This window comes from Priapulus caudatus, unplaced genomic scaffold (assembly GCF_000485595.1).
Source record: "Priapulus caudatus unplaced genomic scaffold, Priapulus_caudatus-5.0.1 Scaffold121, whole genome shotgun sequence".
In the NCBI taxonomy this organism is placed as follows: domain Eukaryota; kingdom Metazoa; phylum Priapulida; class Priapulimorpha; order Priapulimorphida; family Priapulidae; genus Priapulus; species Priapulus caudatus.
The window spans coordinates 248,251-269,186 of NW_014577182.1; the positions used below are offsets into that span (position 1 = coordinate 248,251).

The 20,936-nt window shown below is 43.5% G+C and overlaps 1 protein-coding gene across 3 annotated transcripts in view; it reads right to left on the bottom strand.

The window, feature by feature from the left end:
- Positions 1-11,473: 11,473 nt before the first annotated feature.
- The window catches only part of LOC106805632 (partitioning defective 6 homolog gamma-like), an 18,098-nt gene continuing 8,635 nt past the window's right edge, over positions 11,474-20,936 (bottom strand). Inside the window, exons 2-4 of one of the 3 annotated variants that reach the window (XR_001393449.1) lie at positions 16,023-16,248; positions 14,944-15,673; positions 11,474-12,605 (exon numbers count right to left, since the gene is read on the bottom strand). Coding sequence is in view for 1 of the 3 variants with exons in the window: in XM_014807315.1 (XP_014662801.1) it covers positions 15,006-15,673; positions 16,023-16,248 (894 nt within the window). In the remaining 2 variants the exon portion in view is untranslated. Of the gene's footprint in view, positions 15,674-16,022; positions 16,249-20,936 lie in introns of all 3 variants that reach the window. The other 2 variants (XR_001393448.1, XM_014807315.1) reach the window with 2 other exon arrangements.

Sequence of the window (20,936 nt, forward strand, 5' to 3'; positions counted from 1 at the left end):
GAGAGAGAGAGAGAGAGAGAGAGAGAGAGAGAGAGAGAGAAAGAAAGAGAGAAAGCGAGATAGAGAGATAGAGAGAGAGAAAGAGACGAATTTTTACATGTGGAGAGAAAAGAGGGTGTATTTCTATTGGTGGAGGTCGGGAAGGAGATGAAGGAAGGAGAGAGATGACAATATACACACGAACGCACACGCGCACACACGCACACACACACGCACACATACACACACACACACACACACACACGCACGCACGCACGCACGCACGCACGCACGCACGCACGCACGCACGCACGCACGCACGCACGCAGTCACGCACATGCCGTAACTAGGGATGTACTACTCACCCGCAGTACTATCTCATCAGCGTCCCGCGTGCATCTTAACCCGACCGGTGTCTACAATATAGGTAAGTTCACGTCTCTCACAGATGCTGCTATCGAGCTTCCTACTGCTATCGAGCTTCCTACTGCTATTGTGTTAGTGAGCCCGTGTTAGCGCTGCACGCCGTGAACGGGCCGTCTAAACCTCGGTGAGCGGCTACCCATGACACTCTTAATCACTGCATAGGTGCGCGCGCTTCGCTCGCCAGCGCTCGTCTGCAGCAGCAGGCAGCATCGACGGGAAATATGCTTATCACCATGGTAACAGACCCTTGTCAGCTGAGATACTTCGTCCGCATGCTGAAGCGGCGCATGGAAACGGTACGTTCACCTACTGCGGCTAATGGAAAGCTGGGCCGATCCATGTGCGGGAGAGAGAGAGGGAAGGGAAAGAAGGGGGGAGTGAGGGAAGGGTGGAGCGGGTGCGAATTTCCCCGTGCGAATTTCAACTGCATAGCTGAGGTCGGTGAATCCACAATTCATTTAGAAACGACTTACCCCATTAACAAACTACTACTTTTGGGGGTCAATATATGTAACAACTATCAATTAAACAGTCATTATCTGGTTTGTAAAACCCTGCTAAATCGTTACATTTATTTTCGACGGCAGATCTGTGTGATTTATCAAACGTTTTTTAATGATTTATACAGTCGTTACCGCAATTACCGCGCTCTTGATAAAAGTGGTTAGCGACATAGCTGTTGGAGTTCTAAAATGATATACATATTTATAGATTTAACTAAAAAATATCGTTGCCTATGTAAACTCTTGCAGTTTGCCTGATTATCATCGGCCTTTCTCCGTAAAATGGAGCTTTGGAGCATAAAGAGTAAGATGAATTTGACGTGCATTACAATCAAACATAATAAAAACATTTTCGCCCGCAGTGTAATTTTTCCTTTATGAATAAAATTGCAGGAATATCTTGCACCATGCAAATACACACGATCGATTGGCATGGACGCTTTTGTTTACATGAAAATGCATCGGCCGACGTCACACTCACGATCATATGGGAAACCTCTATATGCACGGCGTAATAAAGTCTGCTTGGCCGTTTTCCGGAACGCCCTACGATGCTGTTATTTATATATCGATATAGATCTATATATAGATCTCTATATTATCGTTACCTTAGCCTAGTCGGGTTTCTTAATAGCAGCCACTCTAGGTAACCGGTAGAGCCATGGGCATAATGTTGACTAAATCTAGGTAGATGTTGTCTAAATGTTCGGAACCCGCGAGTTGCTTAACCCTGTCCAGAAACTACTCGTTTTCATGATCCCTGCCCCCCCCCCCTAAACGTGCTGCAGCCGGCTTTATATGGAAGGACTCTGTCCGCCTTAAAAGTGGTGTACAACAGTAGAAGGCGTCCATGGGCAGCAGGCCTGAATAAGCATCGAACAGAAATTAATTCAAAATACTCACAGTGTTTCCAGGGGCGGATTCAGACCGTATTTGCGGTATTGGGAAATACGGTCTAGATTTCAAAGTGCCCTTCGAAATTTTGCGCTAAAAAATACAGAAAACAATTTGATGGAATTTGGCTATATTATTTATTTGTTTTCTTTTTCTTCTGATTCATTGACAGGGCTTGAAGAAAATCAAAATTTTACATGGTAACAAAACTAGCTTTGATATCTGAAAAAGAAGGGAAGTGCTTGAATCATTCTGCATTAATTGCTGGTATGCAAAGCGCAGGCAAAATGAAGCAGAAATACAATTCCATATGGTTTTAGCTATTGCTGCTTGACTAAATGTGTGCTCAAATAGTGCTCAATTTTGTGCCCAGGGACCCTTGAAATTTTGAAATTTTCTGGGGGAGGCCCCCCAGACCCCCCGCCATGTGCTTCCGCGCCGAACGGCGCCCACTGTAGGGTGGTGTGCCCTTTTTGGAGGATGTGCCCTTAAAATCTGGAAAAATACTGTCTAGCTTCAGCCCTGGATCCGCCCCTGGTTTCGTCACATACACATTGACAACATACACTTTATCAAGAGCATATAAAGAAGGATCCTTCTTTATACGCTCTTGACTTTATTCATGCTAAATAACTACAGATTAATATGCTTTATGCTCCGCTCGAAACCTTTGCCCAGCTCTATGATGCGAATTTCTACAAAGTAGTTGAATCCCATTTCAACCACAAAAATGGCCAACCAGTCACCATGGCTACGCCACTTGACGCAATGTCACAACTACATGACATAACCAATTTTACTTATAATGCTTTCTAGACGTCCACGAGGCATCTAACTTGCGTGCATAATGCAAATTTTTACACTCTAGTGCCGGATTTCATCGAAAAAATTAAGAAAATGCCTTTTATAGAGAACAAATAGTGCAAGATGAACAATTTGCGGAGGGTTACTGTTGTTATGTCCCCCTAAACCCTACGACAGGCTATGCATGGGAAAGATACACTATTGTCGATAGATGACGCTGTGAACATAATAGCAGTAGTCATCTTACGCGATTATATGTTATGATGCCAAGTGAAATCATGGAAATGCATGTTGCATTAATAACTCAATAACTTTGAACATGGAGAAACGTCGCGTTATCGATTCATACATTCATCCGTTCACACATTGAGTTTTTTGTCTATTAATGACGAAATTATGTAGCTCTGATAAAAAAAGCGCGTCTCATTTTCACTTCCTCCCTCCCTCCGTCCCCGCGCTCGCTGTCTCTCTCTCTCTCTCTCTCTCTCTCTATTTATCTCTTCGTCTCCCTCCTCTACCTCTTACGTCTCGCCGAGTATATGGATGGTTCCGTGAAGATGGTGGCCCTGTCTAGCGGAACGTACGACGTGTCTCTTACAATCGCTATAATTTTAAAATACCACGGACAAACGCCATGTGTAGTCACCATAGGATAGTTAGTGCGCATTGAGCGTTGGACTCTACCGTTGCCCCTGTCATCGTGATATGCGCACTGCAAACTACTTCACATTCGCTCCCATAATAGAACCGTGGACGAACCATAGAAAATCAACGCTCATATAAATACTGCCTTCAATTACATTCCTGTTGTTACTTTGTGTCGCTATAAATGCTTATAATTTTACATTATCGCCTATGTAGCTACGTTAAGGTATATACGTAATTATAACGTATTCTATTCATATCAACGAGACAGAGAGTAGAAAACCTGTTGGCTTTCTAAATCGAATACATTACCTATGCACATAGGCGTGCGCAAATTGCGCAAACGCACACGCCATTGCGCAAACGCACGCACGCACGCCATCGCGCAAACGCACGCGCACACACACGCACACACACACACACACACACACACACACACACACACACACACACACACACACACACACACACATATATATATATATATATATACTATACACGAACGCGCGCCACACGACACCGCAGACACGCACGCCACCGCACAACAATACACCCATACACCTGCACGCAACACACACACACACACACAACACACACACACACGGCACCACACGGCACGGTGGATTATCACACGCAACAATTGCACGCACGCACGCACGCACGCACGCACGCACGCACACACACACACACACACACACACACACACGTTGCTTGGGCTCTGCCCGCATTACATGTAATGAGAGATAAAACGAGAGCTCTAATTGACGAAGCCTTCATCGAAACCGAGCAAGATTGGCATTTCAATATCTAAAAATAAACGAAGAACCCAGATGCTGTAGACACGACGACGACAACAAAAGCAAAAATTAACAACAACATCAACAACAACAGCGACGACGGCGACGATTACGACTACGACAATAACAACGAACACATCGACGACGCCCTAACAGTCAACGTCTGTGACAAAGACGAAGATGACGACGACGACGGCAGTGACTACGAGTATCACAAACACACACTGTAACGAAGAGCTTCATGTACCACGGTTATGCACTGAGACTGAACCCGTCACATTTTTAAATATTTGAGTGCCTCAACAATGCCAGAAAAGCATTCCGCGGGCAATCAATTATCCTGCTTAAAGCAGCTATCACGCCCACTCCCCAAAATCTTACCGATAGTTTCTGCGCATCGTGTAATTTATTAGCTTATAAGATAAGGTAATGACATTTTCAGGGTTTAACATCTTTGGAGGCTGTACTGAGCTGCAGAAATAGAGGACAACATACATGGTTAATAGAATTAACCTAGAGTGTTTATAAACCAAACTCGAAAGCGAACCATCCGAAGCACCCTATAAAATCGCAAAAATGGCAGTCGTGACAAAATCAGCATACTTTACTTTACCTCTAGCCGCTCGACCGTTATACGACTGACGTATAGCTGGTTTTCTCTATTTGCTATACGTAACACGCTCAATGCATCACGGGAATGGTTTCTAGTACGAGATGTATATATAGATTGTTTGGGATTATACCGGGTATAGGGAATACGAACAATGTTATTTTTTTTAATTATATATACTTATTTATATATTTATTCATATATATATATATATATCAGGAGTAGATAATAGGGATTATAATATAATATAATATAATAGGATCCCTATTATCTACTCCTGATATATATATATATAATCATCAGAGTTATTAATGGTATCTTGATAGTATAACATTTAAAATGGCTAATGGCTTCTCTGGCGCGAAATTTTGCGCGGGAATACAATAACGTTTCTAGATGTATTCATTATGGGTATGGCGATACAAAGCGTACTCTCTTGCGTTCATGATTACATCCCGGCGCATTACCTTCGGTTTAGCGGAGAAAGTTTGCCTCTACAAACAATAGTCCTCAACTTTTTGTTATATTTTCGCAATGGTTAAATGAGCTATTGAAGATTTTTACCCTGACTTTTACCGAACATTAACGGGTTTTGCTGCGTTATTTCCGCGCGGCCACACGCACCCATTAGTAAAAAGCCCTATTCTCGACATCAGGTCACTTTGTGCTGCACTCATGAAACCCGCGGTGTGAAAGGACGAATGCGCATACCACAGTCTTATTGGTTCTCGAAGTCATGAGAGACGTTGCCAGAAGCATCAGACGCTAAATAAAATGGAAGCACGCACCAGTAGGCTTTACCGAATTGTTCACCAATGTTGTGAAACTTCGTCTCTGGAATGGCCTTTTTCTTAATTTTTATTGTGGTAATATTCGGTACTAGACTGAACTAAGTTGCATTATACAAGTAGGATGGATTCCCCATAGACGTATAGAAAGCATGAAAAGTAATATTGGTCTTGTCGAAATATTGTCCCTTTCTGTCAGATGACGTATGCATAGTGACCTGTCCGCCGTGTTTGTGTGTGAAACGGGTACCGACTGCATGTGCAAGATGTAGCTAGCAAAAGTTTCGAACGTAGTCTGGACCTTGAGGCTGATGTTATTTAACACTATGTCGTGTGTGCTTCGAAACTCTCGAAGTCTGTATTTTTGTACCGTGCTCATTCAGGCCTGCTGCCTATGAACGCCCTTTACTGTTGCAAAACACTTAGGCAACCACGCACGCTGGTCACGTCGCAAGGTATGGAAGGCCATTACCGCCAAAACCGATTTTAAGCGCGATTAAATTCCAGCCATTCAGAACAGTGCTTTTTAATCGCGATTAAATTGACACATAGTTTGTTGTGGGTAACAACGCAACAGCTCGTTTTTTACGGATTTTAGGCGCAATTTTTGGCGCTCCTGGTTGATCCTACAAGTACAATGTCGGATAGGACTGATTTTATACGGCACTGCCGTGATCAGTTCAGTACCTGCGTGCGACTGCTTACGACGGATGGAACGGTCGACTTTGGGTCGATGTTAAATTGGAATGGATGTGTGAACACGTTCTATGACTTATTCAACTTTATGGAAAGTGAATGTTTACTTGATGTGGATAATGAATTGCAACTGTTTGCTCTGCATTATGTTTTTTGCCTCGGATAAACAGACAAGTAACTATATTCAGAGAACAGTGGAACCAACATGGTCTTCGTATTGAAAACAGTCAAAGTCCTATTCAGTTGTTTGTACGTCAGTCTTTAGCTTTATGCAATTCAGGACGAACTGCATCTCAAGGAATTTAATCGTGCTTAAAATCTATTTTAATCGCAATTAAAAAGCACTGTTCTGAATGGCTGGAATTTAATCACGCTTAAAATCTATTTTAATCGCGATTAAAAACCACTGTTCTGATTTGCTGGAGTTCAATCGCGCTTAAAATACATTTTAAGCGTGATTAAAATAGGTAGGTTTTGGAGGTAATGGCTTTCCATAGTAAGGCCCCAGTGGACCGGCGGTGCGTAGATAGATATCACCAGAAGTAGATAATAGGGTTCCCTATTAGTAGTTCCCTATTATCAAGAGCGTATAAAGAAGGAGAGCGTACAAGGGTAAAATGCTGAAACCATGCTGCAGTATTAGTCGAATTAATAAACTTTTCCCGTTTTATTTTGACGATCCTTTGCAGTATTATTGATTAGCTGTCTTACTTGTTCATATAAAACAAACGCATGTCCCTACGATGCCCCTACGCTGAGATAAGAGCGGTGAAAATCTGGTATTTTCGCCGAAAACCGACTCGAGATCAGTGTGACATGCGTCCTCACTCGAAGTGTTATAACTTCGGGAAACCTCGGTGTTTCCGTCAATGATGGACAAATGGAATGAATGACGTCTGTTATTGATTGCCATAGTGATGACCCCCACCTGTGCCCACCTCACGCCCACCTCACGCTGGTGTTATAGTAAACTCTGGTAGTATTACGTGAGTCAGCGCCACTATGGCGCTACACAGCGGCGACCGGAAGCCAACACACTGGAAACACTTCGAGTGAGGGACGCCAGTCACACTAATCTCGAGTCAGTTTCGGTGAAAATACCAGATTTTCACGCTCATTATCTCAGCGTAGGGGCATCGTGGGGACATGCGGTTTGTTTTATATGAACAGAGTAAGACAGCTAATCAATAATACTGCAAAGGATCGTCAAATAAAACGGAGAAAGTTTATTAATTCGACTAATACTGCAGCATGGCTTCAGCATTTTACCTTGTACGCTCTCCTTCTTTATCTTGCTCTTGCTATTATCTACTTCTGATATCACCAAGCATCACCGCTCACCTCCTCAATGAGTGCTCACCGTGTTCCTGTCATGTTATCGCGCTTAGAAAGTAAAATACGCAATACCCGTGGATGATGTACGAGGAATATACACCCCCCCCCACACACACACACGCCCACTCACAATCACACCACGCACACACACGCGCGCGCACACACACACATACACATACACACACACACACACACACGCACACGCACACGCACGTACACTCACACTCACACCACGCACACTCACACGCACACGCCCACTGACACTCATACCACGCACACTCACACTCACGCGCACGCGCACACGCACACGCACACACGCCACGCCACGAACGCACACACACACACACACACACACACACACACACACACACACACACACACACACACACGCCCGCACGCCCGCACGCTCACAAACCACATCCAGTATGCCTGTGGGGAATGTAGCATCACGCAATATAGTACCTACTTAATTGAAACTGACTGCAGTTATTCCGACCAAGTCCTAATTCAAGGCCGCCGATCACGTAGAGTCCACATTTTGTATTCAACACACGTATGACTCTAGATATTAGATACTAGCGGGTAACTATGTGTACTGCGCCCCTTACCAAAATAATCTATAGGTTCCTATGGGAGTTTATAGAGACCTATAGAGCTTCTATATGTGCTCTGTAGGTTTTGACAACCTATACACCTATAGGCTTATAGACCTATAGGTGCTCTGTAGGTTTTGACAACCTATACACCTATAGGCTTATAGACCTATAGATTCCTATAGACCAGTATATAGCAATTAATCTATTGGCTTACAGACCTATTAGGGATTCCTATAAAATGCTGGAATGTTGTAGTTTGGTTAGGTCAGGAATAACATTGCAGCAACGTTCTAGAAACGTACCATGCGAACGTTCGCGCAAATACAGCGTCAGACACCCAGCCATATATAACATAACATATAAATATAAGCGAGACGTAATATTTATGTTTGCAGCTAGAGCTCGCCGCAAAACTACTCACTATAGCTACCAAACAGCTCGTCGCCGAACATACCAGGTATTTACTGCGGTTCTCACCTCTCTGGTGCGCGAGATTTATCTCCTGGCCTTTTGCAGCTAACTTGCCACGCGGGGCAGCACTTCCTGTCACTGCAAAATTATTAACCTATAGGGCGTACAATCCTAAGCGCGTATAACGCACCGTATTCTGTATCCCGCACACGTATACAACTATTATTTGATGTGCCGTATAATATCGGCTAACAGTGAAGAATAACAGACGTGGAATCATGTGCAGAACGGGCTATAGTTATTGCAGCGGCCTCATTGGCTGATATAAATGCATTAAAAATGAATTTTAAACAAATCCAAACCAAGGAGGCGTTTGTAGAAATATACATTTAATATCGCTTCTAGATCAAAACCAGTGTGGAGTTGTCCTGGGCTCATGAGAAGGCGTATAATTCATTTGGTAACAACTGATGCGAAAACGTGGAAGGAGTTGATGAGGAAACAATCGCATATCAAATTTGACTAGCTATTATATGCAAACAAAACAATCTATAGGGCCCACTATAAAATGCGCGCTGTTGGATGCCGCAATTAATTATATGCAATGAAATTATTCACATGAATGATTACAAGCAGCGAAAATGTCAGAGCCATCATTGCTTGACTAGTAGACGTAGACACCAAATTAAAAGCAGTAAATTCACTATGAACACTATCGCTCATTACTAACGATAGAAAAGCAACACGCGGCACGGTTTAATTCGACATGATTCTAAAAAACATGCTCGTCAGTACGTCGTTAAATTGTCGCTCTATAACGTTAATAACAGGCATTCGTGATGAAAACACTTCGGAATCAGAGATAATTCGCTGGGAGAACCTCACTAATAGGATATACTTGCCACGACGAGCGGATGATTAGTATTGATTACTTGCAATAACCTTCTCCGTGAATATATATATATATATATGTATATATATATATTATATATAACACACGCACTCACGTATGACGAAAGCAGTGATTTATTTAAATCATTCTGTTGCTATTTTGAACGGAGTTTATTTTTTAGGCTGTATTAAATAGACCGCTATATACACTGTATTATATCCAGAGAGACATGATACAAGATTGCGTGGCACAGCTTTGCTGTTGATCCTAAGCGCTGCGCACGGATGAGACGCGCAATTCCGCGGGATATGCGCACGCGACCGCGGGGATGTTCAAGTATGAAGCGCAATCGGAAAACCCATTCGACTCTTCCCGTCATGGCTAGAAAAGAGTATTCTGTTGAATGGTCCGAGGGTTCCCGATTGGTATGAAGCGCTGTCCGCAGTGGAGACGTGCGCCAAATTCGAGGCCCGGCGCACGTCTCCACAGCGGTCAGCGGATGGTCTGTAATTTTAGAAGATGACAATGATTATATATGTACGATATTCTAGGAATTGGAGATTATAAAACAGTAACAAAAATCGCTCAGTCATGCTCCAGATTAGCTGAATCAAAAAGATTAGAATTTAATATGAACAAAACAAATACAATGGTTATAAAATTCACAAACAAAGAAATGATAGAGAAGGAGACCAAGGCAACCAAGGCAATAGGCAACCAAGCCAATAGGCAACCAAGTAATCAAAAAATGCACCAAATATTCATACCTAGGGGATTTAATTAATGATATAGGAGGTTATAACGATATGATAAGAGTCCGAACTGAAAAATGTTGATGATGAGCCGTTTCAAGATGAGTGAAATAATATTATTATCATGGGCAGAAGAGCAAAATTATGGAAATCATACTATAGAAACAAGAGTGAAATTATACAAATGCACAGTTTTACCATCCTTCGTAAATAACAGTGAAACATGGACTAACTTAACTAAGGAAGAAGTAAAAATGTTGCAGGATTTCCAAAATGAGTGCCTGCGCAGAATAATAATCACGCAGAAAACGCAAAAAAATATACGGAAAGGCATTGAAAGACGATGAAAATTCCAAGGAAAGATACGAGGAAATCAGTAAAAATAACGTATAGTTTCTATACGTATATCGTGGTAAATACATTAAAAACGCATTATTTTATTGAAAATCCCCATATTTACTTATAAAACATTCAAGAGATGGCGCTGTGGCATGTAAACATTGGCTGTATTTTGATGAAAAATGTTCAATAAATGACGCACTCGTTCACTTCCGACAGCGAGTGAAAATGCGGAAAATTTTCCTCTTCGATGCGAAATGCATCGGCCGGGCATTTCATTATTTACGAAAAGTAAATAGGCCGGCGAAAAACGGTAGGTACAGGAACCGGTAACGTCGGTCACGCCCCATTCATGCCCATCAACGAAGAAGGCGGGGCTTATTCCGATTACGGAGATGCGAAAATTCAACAGAAGGACGTAGCGCAGTGCGCTAAACAGCGTGTTATTTTCGTTTTTGTGCCAAACTCTATCGTAGGAAACCGTTCTAGCCTAGCAGAATGCCCTAGTTCCTGAGATCGGCGATTCCATGCTGTTATGGGTCCCCACCTATAAAAATATCAAACAGAGGTGCGGCGTAGGCTGTGATTGGAAGACACAAAGTGTGAATCCTCGGCAAGCCTCGGCCCATAAACCCCCCCCCCCCTCGCCCGGCCCGGCCTCGGCGAGTGGGGGGGAGCATAATGCAAATTATTGCACTCTAGTGCCGAATTTCTGCGAAAAAAAATGCTAAAAAAGGCATTTTCCAGAAACGATATAGTGCAATGGTGAACAATTGCGGAGGCTTACTGTTGTATGCCTCCTACATAATAGTACATTATTATATTATGTTATTATATTATATATTTATATTATATTATTATATTATATATCATTATTATATTATTATAATAGTACATTATCTCTATTGTGTATCTTGATTATATCGATGACATCTATTTGATATCTACAAGCGTGGGTATGTGATGACTCGTATACGCACTCAATACCACCACGTATACAACAGGATTTTCTTTTTACATAACAGTTTTTATTGATAAAATACTATGTTTAATACAAATTTGACACCAGATAGCACAGAAAATGTGCTTTTTATTAGTGCCGCGCTGTAAACAGGAGTATATGTCTTTACAGGGCTACATTTCCACATAGAAAACCACACATCGATTACACGCGTGCATACGTAGAGCTGCATCAAGTCGCGACGGTTACAAAGTCTCTTATATGGGTATATATATATAATACAGAATATAAAGGATTTAATTATTATTAATAATCATACACATAACTACAAATGCTGCTAGCGTGGGGCGAGGGTCGCACTGGAGGGGGAGAACACGTACTTAAAAACAATATATAAATATGACACGTATATACCAGAAACTCACTAATTATCTATTAACATCTCGCACACAAGACGCCGATTTAATCTTGTAATTTGATGCTACTGATATACTAGGGACAGACCCGCTGGACCTCCACACACGGCTGTTGTACATCCACTGACAGTAACATAGACCTCCACACACGGCTGCTGTACACCTACTGACAGTAACATAGACCTCCACACACGGCTGCTGTACACCTACTGACAGTAACATAGACCTCCACACCTTGCTGTTGTACATCTACTGACAGTAACATAGACCTCCACACACGGCTGCTGTACCATCACCTCAACTGTAGGTATGAAACCATCGGTCATTTGATAACCATGTCACTCTGGCCCCTCTCCACCCCCCTCCCCAGTGTAGCTAAAACGCATCCAAGGTCTTTCGCAATCCCCAATGGTTATAAAGAGTTATCCATTGCTGTTCACATGCACATTAGGAACAACATCGCGGCGATAGAAAACCACTGCACTTGTATTGGGGACCCTGATAAAAATTGGCCTCGTTTGCAAAAATAGCAATAGCTACAACGACGATGCCCCAGCTATAGGTAAACGAAACTGGTTTTATCATGATTGCATCACGGGAGGAGGCTATGAGTATTATATACAAGGCAGAACGCGCTGCCACTGCTACTGGGTTTTCAACCCTTTCGGCAACCTTGAATCCGAGATTGCTGTGACAACTAGATTCTTCCTTAGTCCGACGGTTCTCTAGCAAATGCATATTGGGGTGAAATCACCAACAACCTGTGAAAACACATGCAAAAATCTATCATTCAACGCCATAGATCAGAACAGCTTCGGCAAAGCAGAATCGGTCGCAATTATACATGCGAATAGAAATGAGAAGATTATGAAACGAATCTCGTGAAATCATATACTAGTATATCATGAACATGAACAAGACGTATATAAATATAATCGCACCAGCACACTTATCAGTCGGTTGTTTAAGATTAGGCACAGTTGGTCATAAGTTTAAAAATCGACATGAAATGGTTATACGCATGTAGCCGAGAAATTATGCAACAATGACAGAGATTTTGGAATGCATGAATCCGCGCAACAACAGACGCACTGAGGAGTAACGGTGTACGAAAACGTCGGAAGCCCGCTTGCTGAAACCCCCGTGGTGGCCACGCAACACTGCAACATGCTAATGCACTCACAGGACAAGATCTGCTTAAAATTCACACCGACAAAAGTGATATTATTCTCGTAATCGGTGCGCGTTACTAAACATTCAGTGCCATCCCATGTTGTAACAGCCGCTCTAATGAAGCCCAAGTGTGGCACTGATCGCTCAGCAGGGAAGGTATCCCGCATGGTAATTATTCACGCTCAGAATTAATCGCACGCGGAGATAATTAAAATGCAAATAGTAATTGGGATGATGACATTGGTTGCCGAACGTACTATCGGCTCAGCCGGCAATGCTGCGGCCGTTGCTCTGATTGAAGCATCCGTGTGTGAATGCGTACGAGCAGTCGCCTGGTGACTCGTGCCACAGAAGACATCACGGACGACATCACTGACAGCGTTATGCATCATGTCACAGATGACGCCGTGGATGAAATCACAGATGATGTCACGGATGTCACAGATGGCATCACAGATGTCAAGGACGTCACGGATGATGTCACAAGTGATGTCACGATCGACGCTACAGACAATGTTATGTCCTAGATGTTACAGATAATGTTACGGACATCACTGACGCTGTCATGCCATGGGCATCATGGATGACCTCACGGATGACAACATGGATATCACAGATATCACGGATGGCGTGGACGAAGTCACGGGCACCATGGACGATAGCACAGATTATGTTACAGATGGCATCACGGACTGAGTCACAGACGACGTCAGACATCACGGACGACATTATGTTCGATTCGGTCACACAAGCCTTGGTGAGGATGCTGGTGCGTGACGTACGATGAGTCTGTATCACCTTGGTGACACAAGGATGAACATCACGTGCAGACGGGAGTAAGACGCGGCGACGTGCACTCGTTACAACTGAATCACAACAAAAGTACCGGCGTATCTTCGAATGGATTCAGATGTACACGGATTTACTCATGTGCCATTAAATGTTCTCAGGTGTATCAGAATGTTCTCAAGTGTCTTAACGTCTACTCAGGGGCACCCAATTGCACTCAAGTTTCCTGAAATGTACTCAGGTGTTCCTACTTGTACTCAATTATCTTCAAATGTACCCAGGTCTACCTGATTTCACTCAAGTATGTTCAAATGTACTCAGGTGCACCTGAATTCACTCAAGTGTTTTCGAATGTGCTAAGATGCACCTAAATTTACTCAAGTCAGTGTATTAGAATGTACTTAGGATCAATGTCTCTCCTACAACCATTTAAAAAACAAACATTATAGAACTGTTGACATGCCGTCGGCATAACATGTTCGAGCTAAATATCTACACAAGTGCGACTAACATCTTAGCCACTCCATAATCATTAGGCTCATACAGTATGAGCCAACGTGCCCAGCACAGTGAGTCTGATAGCAACTCATGAAAAAGCATGTACAAGAATAATCTATTAGAAACAACTCCCATTACGGTCTTGTGAGGTTTGGCAAAAGGTGGAGGTTGTACAAATAATATTCAATGAGAATCATTCACTGTGGCAAGCCAGATTCACTCAGCATGACTCTCATCGATCAGCTATGCAACGTGCCTAAACAGTCACATTTAATTAATTATCTGTATATAAAAGATGACAGCACTTCACTACACTGACACTGTACCTTAACAATAGGGCAAAGTTATGCAGAACAACAACCAACATGAAAGGCGACCAATGTCAGGACATTCCAGATAAAAAATATCTCCCATCACGAACAATTAAAAAAACACCCATCAAAACCATCGTTATAAAACCCAGATTCACCTCTCCTACGACTGGAACTGATATATGATGTGGCCAGCATTTCTATCTTCTGCCTCATTCTTGAACTACAAAGTTACCAAGACAACTTCCACATCTTCATCACCCTAAGTCAGCATGGCCACTCCCTCCTCACCCTACACCTGTGATCAGGGTGATCGCCTCCTCCTCACCCAAAGACCGTCACCGTGGTGACTGCTTCCTCGGAACTCATCCCCACGGCGACGGCGTCCTCCTACAACGTCACCATTGCGGCCGTCTCTGCCCTGCCGTCGCCTTCGTTCGCCGAGGCCGCAGTTGCCGGGATGAACTCCTTAACGATGTCCTCATCATCCTCGTCATCGCTAACGAGCGCGTTCGTCGCCGAGTGGTACGACGCCGACGACACGTTGGACGAGCGGCTCGGCGAGCCGCGTCGTGGCGCTGTGTTGTACTTCTGGTTGACTGGCTTCACGGTGACGATGAGGTTCTGGCTGTTGGCGACCATCATGTCGGTCACCTGGTCGAGCGTCTTGCCCGCGACCTCGATGCCGTTCACCTCGAGTACCTCATCGTTGACGGCGAGCAGGCCCGTGCTCTCAGCGAGCCCACCGGGCACGAGCCGCGAGATGAAGATGCCGGGCAGCTTCTCGAGTCCGCGCGGCGTCACGCGCACGCTGATGCCGTCGCGGATGTAGAAGCCGAGCGGCTTGTCGGAGCCGTGCTTGATGAGGCGCACGCGCCGGTGCGTCTCCGGCACGACGTCGACGTCGATGATCGCCGACACGCGGCGAAAATCCTCGGGCTGCCCGATGACGATCGCCGGGCGGCGCACCGCGGCGGGGGCGCCACCGACGAGCGACGTCAGCTTGCCGCCGCGGCGCGTGACATTGCCGTAGCCCGTCACGATGCCCATGTCCTCACCTGCATAGCGACAGGGAGCGTTATTATTATCCACTCGAGTTTATGTCGCGTACATCCGCTAATTTGAGGAGGTTTAGCTGTGGAGTGAGAGCAAGGTGCTACGTTATCACATGCCGGGAAGTGAGAGGCATGTTTACATTAACATTATCCACGCAAGCTCAATTTTAACGTTGAGTTTACATACTTACGTCATGGATTCTCTGTGTTAAAATACTTGAATGTACTGTCCATATATGCATTTCCCCAGCTTCCTATCTCGTTGTCAACAGTCAATATAATTTACTTCATCCACACATACACCCATGCCCTTCCTACCTGCTGTGTGAGAGATATTCCAACGACTGCTTACCCTTTCTTTGCACGAGCAGTTTGAGCAGCGCCTTTGATCGTTCAAACGCCTTGCGGTAGTTCTCATCGTTGTTTATTGGCAGCAAGTCACCGTGTATCGGGTCTGTGTAGCAGACAGTGAAAGGAATCTCCTTGAGGCAGTGCAGCCGTTCGACACGCTTGTGAAAGCCCTCGTATGTCGTCAGCCGGCTCTTGTCAATGGAAAATCTTCTGAACTCGGCATCAAACTACAAATGAAAAAAAGCACAATTACAGGGAGGTCAGTTTCTGCTTTAGGATTCAGGATTTTACTGATGCACTAAGAAATAAGTTGGGATTAGGGTCAGGCTGGTGTTAGGGATTGGATGACGATGATGGTTTGCAGTGTTGTAGGCCTCCGAGACCGTTTTCCTTGGTCTCGGTCTCGGTCTCGGTCTTGGCCTCAGAGTGCAACGACTCGAACTCTGACTCGAGGACTCGGGTCAAGGTCGAGTCGAGGCCACTACATACATAGTACACAACTGTACATATTGTAACACGCAGTTTACAAGAATTTAAAACTAAAACTCCTAGGTTTTCTAGATACACGGCCTAATCTTGTAACGTTTTCAATGGCTCGATTAAGATTCTTGTCCCTTTGGTTTGAATCTGCTGTCACTTCGTCCCTTTGCGCTTTTTCTACGACTTCTTTCTCTTCTTCTACCACTTCGAAGGTACTAGCACTCTCTCATTTGGTTCAACAAGCCGTGTCATTCTCGTAAAACACAAATGGATCCGTTACTTTGACACATTTCGTATGACTCGTGTCTCTGTGTTTTCGGCTGACTATACACTTTCGAATGTCTACGATGCACTGTTGCGATTTTTTCCTTTTTTTCCGATTTTTTCTCTTTTTCCGTGATTTTTTCCCTTTTTCCGATTTTTTCCTTTTTTTTTATATCAAAACTGGACTCGGACTCGGACTCGGACTCGGGTGGTGCGGACTCGGACTCGGACTCAGGTGGCGCGGACTCGGACTCGGACTCGGGGGGTGCGGACTCGACTACAACACATTGGTTTGTTCATTTGTTGTTTGAAAGCTTCTTTTTTTTAAATAACTGTTGAACATAAGTTGATATAACACAAAATTTCTGACCCATACACCATGCTGCAAGTGGCAGCAATTTAATAATGCTAGTAGTACTACTAGGTTTGTGTAAATAACAATGCTTTGTACTAGTTCTCTTCATATTAGTGAGTCATTGCACCAAACAATGATTTGTTTTAAATTTAAGCCAAAATAAAGGTATCAGAAATTCACTTTTACGTGCATAATTTCACGGACTAATAATAGTATCGCATGTACTGTAGTACGTACGACCTGGCAGTACCTGACAATGTCAATGATTCCTGGGGGCCAAGCCATATCACCTGTGTTTAAGGATTCGACTACCGCAGCAGGTGGAGTTGGCATGTATGTTAAAAACAATATTAAATTTCTAATTAATGATAACATAAAAATAAATCATGAATGAAAGTGTCAATGACACTGTAGCTCATCACAAAAAAAGGTCACAAATGAGTGAGTAAGAAGAAGTCAGTTTTAATTGAGCAACCATCGATGTACATTATAGAAACGATTGCCATCTGTATATCGCAATAATAATTTATAAACCAAAATGAATCACAATTTGTGACCGTAGATGGCGCTATACCCGCTTTGTAGCGATGGCGTTTGAAATAAATAGGTTATGCTGCGTTCCGACATGTTTTGTAAACTTTACTCTAATATAGACGTTTTATCGGCAGGGTGGAGAGGAAATACCAATTTTGCATTAAAGATATTGTCAATGAAATCTTGTAAAACGAACCAGACGAGTGTGACACCACAGACTGTTTGTGTCTATATAATATGCTATATAATTGCCAAACCCTACCTAATTTGCATAATTTTTTTTTTAAATATCAAAACCCCTAGCCCTTATCCATTCACATACCAAAAATGAGCAAAATCATTTGAAGTAGTGGCAAGACTGAACTGACTAATGGCAATTCCCATTTTTGCCAAAAAATTGCCGTGGCTCGAAAGTACGTCGACTGGCGTGCTCCAAAATAGGACGTTTAATATGGGAGCATAGCAGTAACAACTATACCCAATTTCAAACATGTGGGCCAAACGGTTCCTGAGTTATCGTTGACCTTAGCGAAATGTTGACGGATGGACGGACGGACGTACGACGACCCATGGCAATAGCTCAGCTTGACGATGTAAAGGTGAGCTAAAAAATGCGAGGATTTATGGATTGAAATTGAATTACATCATAATCATGCAAAAACAGTCATTGGAGTAGTTTATCGACATCCCAACCATAATATTGGTAACTTCCAAGAAAAATTCCAGGAGACTTTGAACGAAATTGGTAACTCTAACATGAAATATTATCTTGATATTATATATGCGGAGACTTTAATATTAATCTTTTAAAACATTAATCCCATTTGCAAACAAGTGACTATTTAAACTTCTTATTTACTAATGAATGCGTACCACTTCATGGTTCATACAGAAGGGCTGAAAATTTTCCCAAGGACTTTTCAAGGACTTATCAAGGACATTTTATCGGACATTTTATCGGAATTCGTACACAGAACAAAACATACCTGGATTAATTTAATAATAACCCCATTCTTAATCACTGTCACCTCTAAAACTTACCTGGATTATATTAATAAACACTTCTAAACACTGTCACTTCTACAACATACCTTGATTTACTGACTGATTTTACTGACTGTAATTTGTGATCATCATCAGGGGTCGAAATTAGATTTTTATTATGGTATCCATTCGGGATACCAGGTATTGAAATCTGGTATCCCCCCCCCCAAAGATCTGGTATCCCATTTTTTGGATAGTAATTTCAACAATGTTGGTATCCAAAATCTTGAAATATGCAATTCAATAGCATTTGAAAATTATTAATATGTAATGTAATTATTATATAAAAACATGAAAACAGATTCACAGATATGCACAGACAAGTACACTGCAGACGTATTGACTAAACGCATTGTCTGGTTCACTTGATACAATGTATACACATCCCGATTTTGACGAATTTTTTTTTACTATCCCGGCGGGATACCAAGCATTGAAATCTGGTATCCAACACAAGAATCTACTATCCCGCGGATATCGGGATACCGCTAATTTCGACCCCTGAATCATTTAACTGTCTATCGTGTCTATAGCTTTTTAAGCTATTTTTATTGAGGTTTTGCACATTATTGATGGTACAAAATTTCTTTTTATTACAGGCAAGGATTCTTTCTACAAATTCAAGGACATTTTCATGAAATTTATAGACATTTTCATGAAATTCAAGGACTTTTCAAGCACAAAATCAACATTTACTAAATTCAAGTACTTTTCAAGGACTCCCCTCAAATTCAAGGACTTTTCAAGGACTGTGCGAACCATGCACTTATTACCAAACCTACAAGAATCACTAAATCATCTCATACACTTATTGATCACTTCTATGCAAACAATCTTTGTAATGAATTACATGACAATGACAATGACAATGACATTATCCCAGGAATACTGCTACACGACGTGTCTGACCACTTACCTATATTCATACTGATCAAAGCAGTAAACTATAAGCAGGCTAACAAGAAGGTTTGGATTAGAAACTTTACTAATTTCAACTTACAGCAATTTTTGAATGAACTAGGCCAGTCACTTCACAACCATGCAATTAGTAACCTGCCATGTAGTGACCAACCATCTACTCTGATTCAGGTATTTTCCCAAGTCATAGATAATCATGCTCCTTAAGGGCCGGACACACTAGGCGATTTTATCGGGCGATTAAATCGGGCGACTAAATCACCGGTGAAATCGCCTAGTGTGTCCAGTCAGTCGCCGCCGATTTAGTCGCCCGATTTAGCCGCCCGATTTAATCGCATAGATCAAAACGTTTTGATATTATCGGGCGATTATTTCAGTCGCCCGATAAAATCGCCTAGTGTGTCCGGGTCGGCGATTTAGTCGCCCGATTGTACAATTCATCAGCCAATCAGAGTTGTTCAATGATACTGACATAATAGCGATGTTTCATGTTTAGTATGTCATGTCATGTAATAGCGAGCGATGCACGCACGCACGTGTACGTGCACAGTGCACACGCACGCACGCACGCATGCACGCACGTGTACGTGCACACACACGCACGCACGTGTACGTGCACATACATGCACGCACGCACGCACGAGTACCTGCACACGCACGCACACATGCACACACGTGTACCTGCACACGCACACACGCACACACGCACACATGCACACACGTGTACCTGCACACGCACACACGGACGCACGCACGTGTACGTGCTGCGCACACACACGGACGCACGCACACTCATGCACACACGTGTACATGCACACGCACGCACGCATGCACGCACGTGTAAGTTCACACGCACGCACGCACGTGTACGTACACACGCACGCACACACTCATGCACGCACGTGTACATGCACACGCACGCACGCACGCACGTGTACGTGCACACACACGGACGCACGCACGCAGGGACGCACGTGTACATGCACACGCATGCACGCACGCACGCACGTGTACGTACACACGCACGCACGCACGTGTACGTTCACACGCACGCACACACTCATGCACGCACGTGTACATGCACACGCACGCACTCACGCACGCACGCACGTGTACGTGCACACGCACGCACGCATGCACGTGTACGTGCACACACACGGACGCACAAACGCACGTGTAAGTTCACACGCACGCACGCACGTGTACGTACACACGCACGCACACATGCACACACGTGTACCTGCACACGCACACACGCACACACGCACACATGCACACACGTGTACCTGCACACGCACGCACGCACGTCTACGTGCACAT